Source organism: Amblyraja radiata, chromosome 1 (assembly GCF_010909765.2).
Source record: "Amblyraja radiata isolate CabotCenter1 chromosome 1, sAmbRad1.1.pri, whole genome shotgun sequence".
Taxonomy (NCBI): domain Eukaryota; kingdom Metazoa; phylum Chordata; class Chondrichthyes; order Rajiformes; family Rajidae; genus Amblyraja; species Amblyraja radiata.
The window spans coordinates 87,118,784-87,132,964 of NC_045956.1; the positions used below are offsets into that span (position 1 = coordinate 87,118,784).

At 39.2% G+C, this 14,181-nt stretch overlaps 1 protein-coding gene across 1 annotated transcript in view; it reads right to left on the minus strand.

The window, feature by feature from the left end:
- kcnip4 (potassium voltage-gated channel interacting protein 4) overlaps nucleotides 1-11,873 on the minus strand; it is an 817,169-nt gene extending 805,296 nt beyond the window's left edge. Inside the window, exon 1 of the mRNA XM_033026330.1 lies at nucleotides 11,504-11,873. Within this exon, the coding sequence (XP_032882221.1) occupies nucleotides 11,504-11,591 (88 nt within the window). The 5' untranslated portion in view covers nucleotides 11,592-11,873. The remainder of the gene's footprint in view (nucleotides 1-11,503) is intronic.
- Between the last annotated feature and the right edge of the window lie 2,308 nt (nucleotides 11,874-14,181).

Sequence of the window (14,181 nt, forward strand, 5' to 3'; positions counted from 1 at the left end):
GCCCCACCGAGATGCACACCCATTTCTCATACTAACCTATCCTCCTTTCCCCTTCCCTCCCCCATGTCTTCTTCCACATATATCCATTCCTCTGGCCTCAAATTTCACTCCTCTTCTCGTTTATCTTATAGCCTTTTTTGTCGTGACAGAACACAAGAAGTTCATCTTAATTTCACAATTGTTGATTTGAACAATATTCCTGTTCATCTTGACATTTTGACTTAAAACCTTTTAACTTACAAATGTGTTAGAAACAGATGTCATGAATAGTCATGGCCAAATAAGGAAAAAGGTGCACACACAACATGGTTATACAGGGCAAGGAAATAGATTATTGTACAGGATTTGTTTTTGCAGCAGTGGAACAAAGTAAGGGGATGGTACTGCACAGAGAAATGATGAAGGAGGTAGTAGTGATTCATTCTGAAATAATGTGGAAGATTCAGGTGACATTAAAGTGGAACCATAATGTACACCTCACTGGGCAGCTGAGCTATTCAATAGTCCAAACCGACACATATTGGGGAATAAACAGGGCTGCCGTGAAACTGCCAACTCATTATCCTTCATTTTGCTCTATTACCAACAATCTATTCCACCCCATTACATTTGATTATAGCAATAAAAACAATCTCCATATTTGTGAACTGGCTGTTGCACGTTACTGGGCTCCTATTCAACCTTACAAGTATTATATGGACCATTGGCTTATTATTTTTCACTCTGAATTATTTTTTCTATTTCCTAATTGCCACACGGGAGTTGGAAGCTAAGTTGCACCAAATCCTCCCATTCATTTTATGTCCCAAAGCTTAACATTTCCTGGTTGGAAATCCAAAAGACCAATGCAGATATACATATCAGATGATTAATATTTAATCAATGACAAAATGATGCATTCAACCATCAATGGTTTTGTATACTCGTGTCACCTAATGTTTAAAAATCATTAAGAAATAGCTGGTGGGATGTAAATTAATTGGTATTAATTTTGAAAAATACCGTAGATTTTCAATGAATTGTTTGTTAGCATTCATAAAATAGTATACATAAGCTAGACAACCAAATCGAGACTGCATATTATTATTGGTTAAATAGAAATATCTGCCGAGAAATGTATCCCTCATCAGCGGTGCTGCATGGCTCGATGCAATATAATCTATATCTGTAATTCATTTCAGTCTTTACACTCAGGATGCCCTTAATTATATTGTATTAGTACCATTGTGCTAACTGGGATGTATTCAGAACAGATCAGGCAAGTCAAATGGGTGTCCATGGGGCAACATTACGAGCAGCAGAATAATATTTATTTAACTTCATCACCAGTCCTACAGTGGTTTGGAAAGATGCATCACCATCTGCAGTACTTATTAAGGGCAATAAATGCTGGCTTTGCTAAACAAGGATGATACTAAGGATGCAATAAGACTAGGCAAGTTTAATTTGGGTCAGGCAGCCAACAACACACTGCTGAGCTAAGGCACTGGATTAACATTCCCACCCTAAAACTATTTTCATTACTGCAGAAATATTTAGGTGATTCAGTGTTTATAAAGGAATTTAACAGAATGAATCATGAGCCAGTATCTATTGGTCATGAATTTAATATACTTATTAAGAAACAAAGAACACATAGTGAAAGTGGAAAGTTCGTGTTCCTGTCTTCATCAGCAGCCTAGCGGTGGACAGGGTTAACAGCTTCAGGTTCCTGTGCATACACATCTCTGAAGATCTATCCTGGGCCTAACACAAGGCTGCAATCACAAAAAAAAGCTCAGCAACACCTCTACATCCACAGAAGATTTGGGAAAATACTCTATCAAATCTCTATAGGTGTACAGTGGAAAGCATACTAACTGGTTGCATCAGGGTCTGGTTCAGTAACTCAAATGCCCAGGAAATAATGTGGCCGCAGAAGCTGGTGGACATTGTCCAGTCCATCATTGGTATTCATCCCACCCACCGTGTGTTGCTTCATGAAGGCAGCTAGTATCAAAGACCCACACTACCCTTACTTCACTCATCGTGCTGCCACCATCAGGAAGGTGGTACAGGCATCAAAACCATCACCTCCAGAGTCAAGAATAGCTTATTCCCAATAACCATCAAGCTCCTGAAGCACACTGCACGATCCTAACCACAGCCCTATGTCAGCACCAAATCATTCTGGATTTTATATAAGGTTGCGCTGCATACTTCAGCTTGCACTAGTACGATCTGGTTACCTGGTATAATTGATCATTTTCTTGTATTATTGTTCAATGCATACATATTTGTTTTGTTGTTACATTTAATGTACCTGTAAAGCTGCAGCAAATAAGAATTTCATTAATCTGGTCGGTGCACATGACAATTGATCACTCTTGACTCTTGTTCTCGATTGACTGACCCAGGCTGAAAAAACATTTGAATCTGACCAAGATACAAGGTAAAGAATGGAGACCACACAGGGGTATTCATTTTGCATTGCTGTAACAAAGCACCAACTTAATCCAATCTTCAAAAGTCCGTCTATTGTAATGGTAAACTGCAAATATTGGCTACTAAAAACAACTTTGAACCTTGCATATAGAATTTTATCCTGAATAGATGCAGATATTTGTTTTTTTCTGGTATCGCCAACGTGCTATCATTGAAGAATTATCTTTTTATATTTATCTTGAATTGCTGAAAACATTTCTCGAGCCTGAGTCAATACCTTGCACTGTAATAAATTAATCTACCTATAATTGTACCCCGTACTCTTCAAAATGAAAGATGCAGAGGTAAATTTAACAACATTTTCTTTGTTGAATGGTTATTATGTCTCTCACATTGCTGATTTTATCCATTTGTACTGTTTGTTTCAGCCATTTCTTACCAGTATACCATAACAGTTTACACTGACTTACTTTCACCTCAAAACAGACGTCACTGCGAGCAGATGGAGTATATAATGACAACTGCATTCATTCAGGATGGAAACAATTGGGCCAGTACTTTTTCAATTAAACTTGATGACAGCCACTACTGTGAGTGACACAGATTGATTACACATATAATTTACATGTAATTATCCTTCAACATATTATTTTGGGGGATGAATTATCCTACATTTATTGTAATGACTTGCTGTAGCTTCTATTTGCTTTTCACTCTTTAAATAGATAGTGAAAAGTCCACTCCTGTAGCAAACTAATACGATAAATTAGTTTACCACACAAGAGGACTAGATAATAATAGTAATGATGTGATGCTGAGGCTTTATAAGGTCCAAAGGAGGTATATGAGAATGATTGCAGGGATGATTAGTTAACATGTGAGGGGAGTTTGATGGCTCTGGGACTGTACTCTTCGGAATTTAGAACGACAATTGGAATCACATTGCAACCTATCAAATAATAAAATGCCTCGATAGAGTGGATATGGAGAGGATATTTCCAGTAGTGGGAGAATTTCAGACCAGAGGGCGTAGCTTCGGAGTATAAATGACGGTGGTGGCCGACTAGGAAAAGGGGAGATGCAGCGAGACCTGGGTGTCATGGTACACCAGTCATTGAAAGTAGGCATGCAGGTGCAGCAGGCAGTGAAGAAAGCGAATGGTATGTTAGCTTTCATAGCAAAAGGATTTGAGTATAATAGCAGGGAGGTTCTACTGCAGTTGTACAGGGTCTTGGTGAGACCACACCTGGAGTATTGCGTACAGTTTTGGTCTCCAAATCTGAGGAAGGACATTATTGCCATAGAGGGAGTGCAGAGAAGGTTCACCAGACTGATTCCTGGGATGTCAGGACTGTCTTATGAAGAAAGACTGGATAGACTTGGTTTATACTCTCTAGAATTTAGGAGATTGAGAGGGGATCTTATAGAAACTTACAAAATTCTTAAGGGGTTGGACAGGCTAGATGCAGGAAGATTGCTCCCGATGTTGGGGAAGTCCAGGACAAGGGGTCACAGCTTAAGGATAAGGGGGAAATCCTTTAAAACCGAGATGAGAAGAACTTTTTTCACACAGAGAGTGGTGAATCTCTGGAACTCCCTGCCACAGAGGGTAGTCGAGGCCAGTTCATTGGCTATATTTAAGAGGGAGTTAGATGTGGCCCTTGTGGCTAAGGGGATCAGAGGGTATGGAGAGAAGGCAGGTACGGGATACTGAGTTGGAAGATCAGCCATGATCATATTGAATGGCGGTGCAGGCTCGAAGGGCTGAATGGCCTACTCCTGCACCTAATTTCTATGTTTCTATGTTTCTATGTTTCTAAAAGGACTATCTTTAGAATGGACATGAGGAGGAATTTCCCTAGTCAGAGGGTGGTGAATCTGTGGAATTTGTTGCCAAGTCAAGTCATTCGGTATTTTTAAAGCAGAGATTCTCAGGTTCTTGATTAGTAAGGGTGTCAAAGGTTACGGGGAGAAGGCAGGAGAATGAATGAGGGATAAATAGATCAGCCATGATTGAATGGTGGAGTAGACTCGTAGGGCCGAATGACCTAATTCTGCTCTTTGTAGTCCACATGATAGACTACTGTGAACCTTATGACCGGCAGCACAACCAATAGCAAGCATTGTTAATAAATATACTAATTAAATTAGTGTTGCCACACTACTTCAGAAGCAGATAATTTTCTTCAATGCGCTAAAATGTTATATTACCTTTAACTTTGGAGATGCCATGTTTAGGGTAGAACCATAGAAGATTACAGCATTGGATGAAGCCAAGAGGCCCATTCAATCTCTTATTGCATTAGTATTCCCATGAGCAAAGGAGGGTGTAGGGTGAATTGTTAAAAGTGTATAAGATTATGAGAGGCAAAGATGGGGTAGATAGTCAATATTTTCTTTTCTTCCCCCATTGCAATAGCATCAAAATCAAATGGATTTACGGTGAGTGGAAGGAGTATTAAAGCGGTTCAGAAGAGTGGTTGGTCAATGCAACACACTGCCAGGGAAGATGGTGGATACAGATACAATTACTATGTTTAAGAGACTTTTAAACAGAGACTTCAATAGACAATGTATCAAAGTGCATGGATTTGATGTGGACAAATGTACATGGGCAAAAAAAAAAAATTGCTAAACATAATGGGCCAAAGCATCTGTGCTGTGTGACTAATGTCCAATTCAAATATTCAGCAATGCTGTGAAGAAATGTGAAATTTCAAAAAGTCAACACTTTCCCAGATATTGTATCTCCTTTCTTGGCAAACATTTATCCAGTCAGCTTTAAAATGTCCAGTAATCTTTCCCTCTAATCATTGCAACTAATCTCTGTCAACATTTGTTTCATATTGTAACAAACTTCGATAAAGAAAATTTGCTTCTCTCCTCTCCTTTTATACCAGTGATCATTTTCATTTGGCAACTCCAACAAAATAAACTACTGTTCCTTATACCTTTTCAATTCTGTTTAAGTTGATAACATGGAAGAAGTCAACTAATTCTCCTCCACCACATGCAGTTAAGTATCTGATGAATCTCTTCATCCATAGTAAATTGCTACACTCTCGTCATCTGAGCAGTTATCTTCTGGTGAAGATTACAAGTACTTGGTAGTATTCCCTCTTGTTTATTCCATTGGGATTAATTAGTCAGCAACTGAAGCCAATAATATGGGACTATCACTACTTTCAAGACAACACATTTGCCACCAATTTTGTAACCCGTAGGCAGTTGATCACTTTTGAGCAATCACTGTTGACTGTTCCGTGGGATGCAATGATTAAATTACACATTGAGATGCTGGCAGTAAAAGGCTTGATCAGTCTGGAACTTGACTATGGAGATAAAGTACAACTTAACAATAATATGCCCTTGGCAAACGAAAGCATCAGACAAAATAGGAACAGAATTCAAGTGACTCTAAAGCACTGTTTATGGGACTGAAACAGGTAATTAATTATGCAATTTGCATTCTGTCTTAACTCACTGTAAATTGGGCTTCCTTAGAAACCCTCCAAACCTCAATGAACACGTTTACAACTTCCAAACAAAAATGTTCACATCTATATTACTAAAAGTCTGATCTTGACCGCTTTGGCCCACTGTGATGCGATATCCGAGAGAACGCCGCTATCTACGGCCGTCATTTTTGGCCACCTTGCTCAGAGCCCACGTCCGCCTTCCAGGACCAGAGGATTTTTTCCCATCGATGAAAAATCAGAGAGATATTATTTTAATATTTTTTTAATCACCATTCTCTCTGCAGCCCCTGCTGGAGGGAGGGGGAGGGACTATAAAACCTGGAAGTGGTGTGCCTCACTCAGTCTCTGCAAGATGGAGGAAGCCAGAGGGTCACACCTCTCTGAGCTCTGAATAACACTGAACACATGTCTACTCAACTGTGAGTCCCCTTAATGTGGTTTGATAATGAAAATATGGTTGGTTTGAAGTAAAAAGGCACTGCTTGCAAATGTTTGTTTAGGGGGTTTGGGTTGAAGTAAAAAGGCACTACTGCAAATGGTGGTTTGGGTGCTTTGGCTTGAAGTTAAAAGGCACTCCTGCAAATGGTGATTTGGGTGCTTTGGCTTGAAGTTAAAAGGCACTCCTGCAAATGGTGGTTTGGGTGCTTTGGCTTGAAGTTAAAAGGCACTCCTGCAAATGGTGGTTTGGGTGCATTGGCTTGAAATTAAAAAGGCACTCCTGCAAATGGTGGTTTGGGTGCTTTGGGTAACTTCCTGTTTGCACTGTACATTGATTTTAAATAAAACGCTACCACTTACGGCTGTGATTTTTTGGCCATCTTACTGAGTCCCCCTCCGCTGAGCAGGTGCAGAGGATTCTTCCCATCCATGAAAAATAAAAGTGTTATTAGTGTTTAAAAAAATGTTGAGAATCTCTCTCCTGTCAATCACGCCATGAAGGCCACACCTTTTCCGGGGGACGGGTTATAAAACCCGGAAGTGTGGGTGTGGCTCAGTCTCTGCATGATGGGGGAGGGAGCGGTCATGACTCTGTCTGAGCTGTGAATCAACTGAACACACTGAATGTCTACTGAACTGTGTGTTGTGTGGTTTTATGGTGGTTTCAAAGATAGAGTTCCCCCGGTCCTCATCTTTCACCACAACATCCTCAGCACTTAACACATCATTCTCCAACATTTCTGCCACCTTCAACGTGATTCCACCATCAGTTACATCTTCCCATCCCCATTCCTTTGTGCCTTCTGAAGAGACCACTCCCTCCACAACTCAGTTTACATCCCTTCCCTCACAAACTACCCCCTCCAAGGAACTTTCTCCTGCAACTGCAGGATATGTAGCAACTGTTCCTACATCTCACTCCTCACCTCCATCTAGAGGCCCCAGCAGTTCTTCCAGGCGAAGCGGTGGTTCACATGCACCTCCAAACCTCGTCTGCTGCATTTGATGTTCCCTATATGGCTTCCTTGACATCAGTGAGGGCAGGCGTAGAGGAGGCACTTGTTTCGCCAAACATTTAAAATTCCCAAGATTTGCTGAATCCCCTGGTTGCCAATCATTTTAACTTCCCATTCACACTGACCTATCTGTCCTAGGCCTCTTCCATTGCCAGAGTGAGGGTACATGCAATCTGGAGGAACAGCACCCCATATTCCGCTTGGGTAGCCAGCAACCCTATGGTATGAACAGTGAATTGTTCAATTTTAACTAACACCCCATTCCCCCTCTCTCTCACCTTGCTGTGCCCTCCTCAGGCCGATACACGCCCCTCTTCACTTCCCCCATCACCACCATCATCTGCTTTCACCCATATCTCTCCCCCTGGCTTTAAATTTCATTCCTCTTCACTCCTTATCTGACACTCTTGTCTCCTTTTTATCCCTCCCCTATGTCCATCCATCTACCAATCCACCATTCACTCGTCAGGCTTTGCCCCGTCCTCACCTCTTTTCCACTCCCCACCCGCCTCCTTACTTCAATCAGTCGTCTAAAGAAGGGTCCAGAGTCAAAACATTGCCCATCCATGCCCTTCATAGATGCTACCTGATCAGCACTTTGTGTTTTGCTCAAGATTGCAGCATCTGCAGCTTCTAGTGTCTTCATTGATAATGCAAGGGAGGTGAGATACCCAATCTGACCTTTCTGTCCTGGGCCTCCTCCATTTTCAGAATGAGGCCCAGCGCATATTGGAGGTACAGCACCTCGTATTTCGCTTGGGTAGCTTACACCCCAGCGGTGTGAACATTGACTTCTCCAAACTTCAAATAGCCCTTGCTTTCCCTCTCTCTTCATCCCCTCCCCCTTGCCAGTTCTCCCACCCGTCTTACTGTCTCCGACTACATTCTATCTTTGTCCCACCCACTCCCCTGACATCAGTCCGAAGAAGGGTCTCGACCCGAAACGTCATGCATTCCTTCTCTCCAGAGATGCTGCCTGTCCTGCTAAGTTACTCCAGCATTTTGTGTCTTTCATTGATTTTGGAGTTGGACTGGTGCGAAAACAAACAGGCCAAATTTCTTCTCCATGGTGAGTGGGAGGGTTTCACCTGATAAATGTGACAAGAGGAATGTGGTTAAGTTTTTCTCAGCAGGAATAATAGGAAGTAATGAAAGGGTTGAGAAAGGACTGCAGTTAGGTGGGTAAAATGGAAAATTATTTCAAATGCCATAATTACTCAAGGAGATGAACGATAGAAATTCTATGCTCTCTCAACTAATTCAGGTAATTCTACTTTGTGTGTATACTTTACAAATATCCACTTACTTGCTGTAAAACATGTTCTTGCAGGAATTTACCACACATTATGCTTTCCTAAGGAAGCTTCCAGGATTATTGTCCTTTACCTTCAATGAGAAGTTTTTGCACATGATTTCTGAGAATATTGGCAAATTCATGTTCATAACTGAGCAGAATTAGGCCATTCGGCCCACCAAGTCTATGCTGCCATTTAATCATGGCTAATATGTCTCTTCCTCCTAACCCCATTCGCATGCCTTCTCCCCATAACCCCTTGCGCCCATACTAATCAATCTCTGCAGTTTTTGTGAATATTTACCATGAAGCAATACTATATGTAGGCTGCAAATTTGCAGTAATGCCAAGCCATTTTCATCCTAATCTAAAAGTAAAATATTCAGCAGGCCGGGCAGCATCCGTGGAGAGGGAAACAGATTTAACCTCTCAAGAGGGCAACCATTTATCAGGCTGACCACTCCTATACATGCAGAGTTAATTGATGCAAGAATACCATAACTTGCACCTATTACTTAAAGATATTACAACATACAAAAGTTTGAAGAACACCAGGAAACTAAGAAGAGATATATCATGGAGAGTTTACTCTGAAACTTTTCTAAATACCGTCTTTAAATTACTCCGATGCAACCTGTATTAAAGAGTGCTCGGATGGTATGATAATAATCATGCAATGTACCATTTGAAGAAAGCTATGCATGCAAGACTGATGATGGCTCAAAGGGTTAATAGTTCATTGAGTTGCTATGGTAACACACAACTATAAATACAAAACTGTGGTATTTTTGTTTTACAAGATAGCAAAGAGCGGATGCAAAAATCTTCATTCTGATTGTCAGGGTAATGAGATAGAGAATAGTATTTTAGTTTCCAAGCAAGCATTTCCCATAAATGGTTTAGCACTCACCAACTACCATAGTTAACTGGGGAACACATTTCACACTTCTTCACCAGCAATTTGGGTACTTTGATTTAATTACAAGTAACCAGGTTCTGACTGATAATACAATAAAGATTCCTGGAATAAATTAAAAAGTACAACAATATTTGAAACAAAGTATGTAAATAGCAGCTCACCCCCAGAAATGGATTATGAAGATATTCTTGAACAGGACACAACTTAGGCAACATAAAGTAGTGCATGCACCATTAACAGGTCTAACTCCTACCCCGTCAGTGAATAGAGCTGATGTAATAATATATTTTATACTCAAAGCTCAAAATGTTGCAGAGTTTGTGGTTGGTATTTTGTTTTAAGGTATGTTCTGTTTACTGAACAAGTCAATGCAGAGTTTATTTATTTGTATTATGAAATTTGACCATTAAAATGACGAGATCAGCATCTCTTGGCATCTTGACTACTGAGATGTGAAAAGATAGTATCCTCTTGCATTTCCAAAGCCAATGCTATCTTATTATTTGCATGATCTAGATTTAAATACAAAACCTTTATCCCAAACTAATGTGCAAAAGAAAGACAGACAGATGTTATAGATAAATATTTATGTAATTTTAAATTACAATCCTTGATATACTGGACGAGACATGAATAAAGATTGGTGTTTTCTGAGAAGTCATTAGTATAAATAGGTTTGTAGATTTACGTACGTGCCCTATTACTATTTCACAACATAAGAATTATTGCCTTACTGCATTATAACATAACTGTGACATCATTATACACCTAAGCACAATTTGGAAATTGTGTCATATGATTATACAGTAACAGCAGTTATTTTTAAGGGGGAAACAAAACAAACCAAAAAAAACATAGGAATAAAATAATCCACCTAATTAATTATTACAAGGTACAGGTTCAATTATCAAACTTTATAACAATGTTTTTAAGTATTAAGAAATATTTGCAGTTAAAAAGATTTCCAAGCACATGCCTTAATCAACAATCAGTTAAAATGTTATGCATTGAAATCATGAATCATCAAACAATCTATATGGTTTTCCTACTCTGATAAGATTCTAAATATAACACTGTTATGCAGTGAACAGAACTACTTCCTGTTTTCTAGCATCTCAGCTTTGACATGTTAAGAATCTCTACAACAACACATCAAGAACAATAACTATCTTAATGCAAACTGGGAATTTAAGCAAACTATTTCAGATTGTTATATATGTTTTAAAATGTTGAGTGGCATCCCATTGGCTTGAGCTTTCTGGCCACAGAGGAGAATACATTTTAATTAAATATTTATTATGGGGGGGCTTTCTGAACAATTTATTCCTGAGAATTAAGTTATCACATACACATCTCAATGTTTTCTTATGAATGCAATATACAACTTGTACGTATAGCATGTCTGCTCTGTTTGATTAATGCAGCAAGTAGAATAGAAACGACCAGTTCAATAGCAATGGAGTTTGGATTAAACAAACAGGATCATTCACACAGCATAGCAATTATTAATAACATACTTAAACCAACACTTAATGCAACAAGTATGATCCAAGTCTACAGCAGCTTTTTAAGCTTTCTGCCTCCTTATCCATAATGAACATCTGCAAGAATACAAGTCTACAATTATCTAATGTAACAACGTCTACGTGATGCAGTAATTTCACATTCTTCATCTATTGACATGGAATACACAATGCCTATTAATCCTGGAAATTGTCTATTACATTTAGAATCTTTATTTGAATAAATCAACAAAAACCATGTGTCAGCCTTCAAGGGTTAAAAAACATCAAACCAGAACAAAACACAAGTGAAACAATCGCCAAATCATTACTCCCCGCCCCCCTCCCCCCTCCCCACACACACACAATCCTGCTAAAATAGCATTTCACAAGAAAGACTGATTTATGAAAAAAATAACCCACAGAATTACCTGTGCTTAGTGAGCCGGTAATAAACCTGAACAGGTACTGAGCAAATTTCATAATTTCACGCTTACACCTTTTCCTACAGCCACTCATGCTAGACTGGATTAAATTCTTCTGGCAAAAATAAAGAGATTAGGAGTGGTGTCTGCAACAGAAAACTTGTTCCACAGTTCAGACTGCAGGCTGCTGTCCCACTTGTCTTGAAAATAAAATCCTTTTGATTTACCTCAGATATCTGTCAAATAAATTTTCAGCTAGTGAAGCAAACATTAATTGCTCTGTCCAATCGGCCCTTTTTCTGTCAGGTCAGCTGTGGATGCAGGCATTGACCAGTGAGGCTGAATGTCCAAAGTGGATAAAAGCTTCCAGTGTAGCAGTTCACATATTACTGACTCACACAGCGTCTGTAGATATTCTATCCTCATAGACCATTGAATAGGGGGTGGGGCCTGTTTCTCCTGTATAGCTACTGAAATCTGTCCTTATCAAAGAATAGGCAAGGCAGCAGGTGATGAGACAGTCAAGCAACATACCGCGTTATATAAAAAGAGTGGGTAATTAACACACTGCACAGCAGAGCAAACAGATCACTGTGTGCCATGATTTAAGAAGTGCACAGATTAGAAGTACTGCTATGTACAAAAAGGGATGATGACCTGGAAGATTACACAGAAAATAAAGTCTAAGATGATGGGAATTAAACAAGCAAACATCACATATTTCAAAAGTCATATTTTATTCTTTCAGGTTGCTGCTAGAGAGGGGTGAAACTGAAATTACATGCTGTTTGGATGGCAATGTCCCATAATGTGATTTTAATGGAATATTTTTGCCCATAGCAACCTAAATGAGACACATTACTGATAAAACATCAATTGCTGGCTTGCTGCAGCAGTTCATAAAACAACATGATTGTGACTAAGTGAAAATGAGCCTTTTATTCACAATACCTCTGGGCATCACTGGCTGAATGTTAATAATGAAGATTTATGAGGAATTGTCACCTTGTATAATAAAGCCAATTTGTTCCACAAAATGAAAACTGATTGTATTTTGCATCGAGTCACAATTATGACTGTAATCTGCTGTCAGTGTCCTTGAGCAAGCTCCAAGGATTCATTTTCACAGAGCAGCCCAAAAAAAAGAGTATGCTGCAGCGAGCTCAGTGGATTCTAACCTGCTGGCCAGTCGCTTATCTCCCTATTAAAAATTCAAAACCCAGGAGCCTCATGACGTCAAGAGTAAGTGACATTAGCATCTGACCTTACATGTAATTCTAGTACAGAATGATGTAGCAAAACACAGACAAACACAACAAGAATGATGTGTAAGAAGGAACTGCAGATGCTAGGTTTACAACGACACGGCTTGAATCAGGTAAGTATGTTTCAATAGCTTTTGTTCGAAACAGTTAAGGTATTCACTGTAATCAAAACACCAAGATGTGTAATGATCTCTCGAAAGGAAATTTTCAATTTACAATTCTAAAAGTCACCTCCATGAAAATTGAAAGGCAAAATTAAAATTGCAACATTCTAAAAAAGTAGCGTGGACTTGAACAGTGAGCAAAAGTAGCAGCAAAACTGCATGTTTTCCCACAGGGTGATGTTGTAAAGTCTTCCTGTAAACAGAATGTACAGAATACTCTGGGTGAACTTACGTGGTGAGAGAGAATTGTGGTGAAATGATCTGCAGGAAAAGATCTGTGTTTGTGCAATATCACGAGGCACACGAGCCTACACTACAAAAGTGTCTATTTAAACTCCACCTTCACCAGGAAATTCTATCTATCTGTACAATTATTTAATTTGGCGTGAATGCCAAATCTGGGTCACTAAAGTATACTGTAGGGAAACCAAGATGACCTAGTTATAATTTTGGCTTGTATGCATATTGAAATGTTTAATAACAAAAAATGAGCGTTGGAAGGGAATGGATGCAAAGTGAGTTTGGAAAATACTTGAAGCAGCAAGCAAAGATGTATTTGAACAAGTGGCTCTTGAGGAGTATTTAAAAATGAGGATAAGGACAAGATGAAAGAGAATTCAACTAATCACAGCAATTGGGATAAACATTCTTACATCCCAGAAAGTAAACTTGAAAGTTTTATTTTATTCATATTTTAAGCATTTTATAAAAACATTGTTAATTGCTATTGTTGGAAACCGGGCGAAAAGAATTACAGAGAATATAGTAGATGTAGATAGTAAATGAAAAATGGCCAGAAAACATATTCTAAACGCCACTGCGGCAGCTGTTTCCAGGAACAGTCTGCAAATCCATTATAGATGAAAGATCAAAGAGTTAGTCTCGAGTAGGTGCAATAGTGTCACCAAGCAAATGTAAAAACAAACACCTGGATGAGAAGAGGAAACAGGGACTAATTTGTGGCTGTGAGAGAATTGGCAAGGATGTTGGCACTCTTGGCCAAAAATGCCTCAAGACACAGCTACAGTTTCTGCTGCCATGTAAATTAAGAGGGTAATTTTAATTAAATCCACGGTGAGAGAAGGGATTTTTGGTCAATGGCTTGTTTTACATTAGAAAAGTACCACAAGGGGACATGGTCGATGGCCCACAATGTCACCGCTGAACAAAATTGACATTCTGTCAAATTTTACTTCAATGGTCTGTAAAAGCAAGCTGCATGTTAAATGGCCAGGGAGGGAATGATGAGTTGATT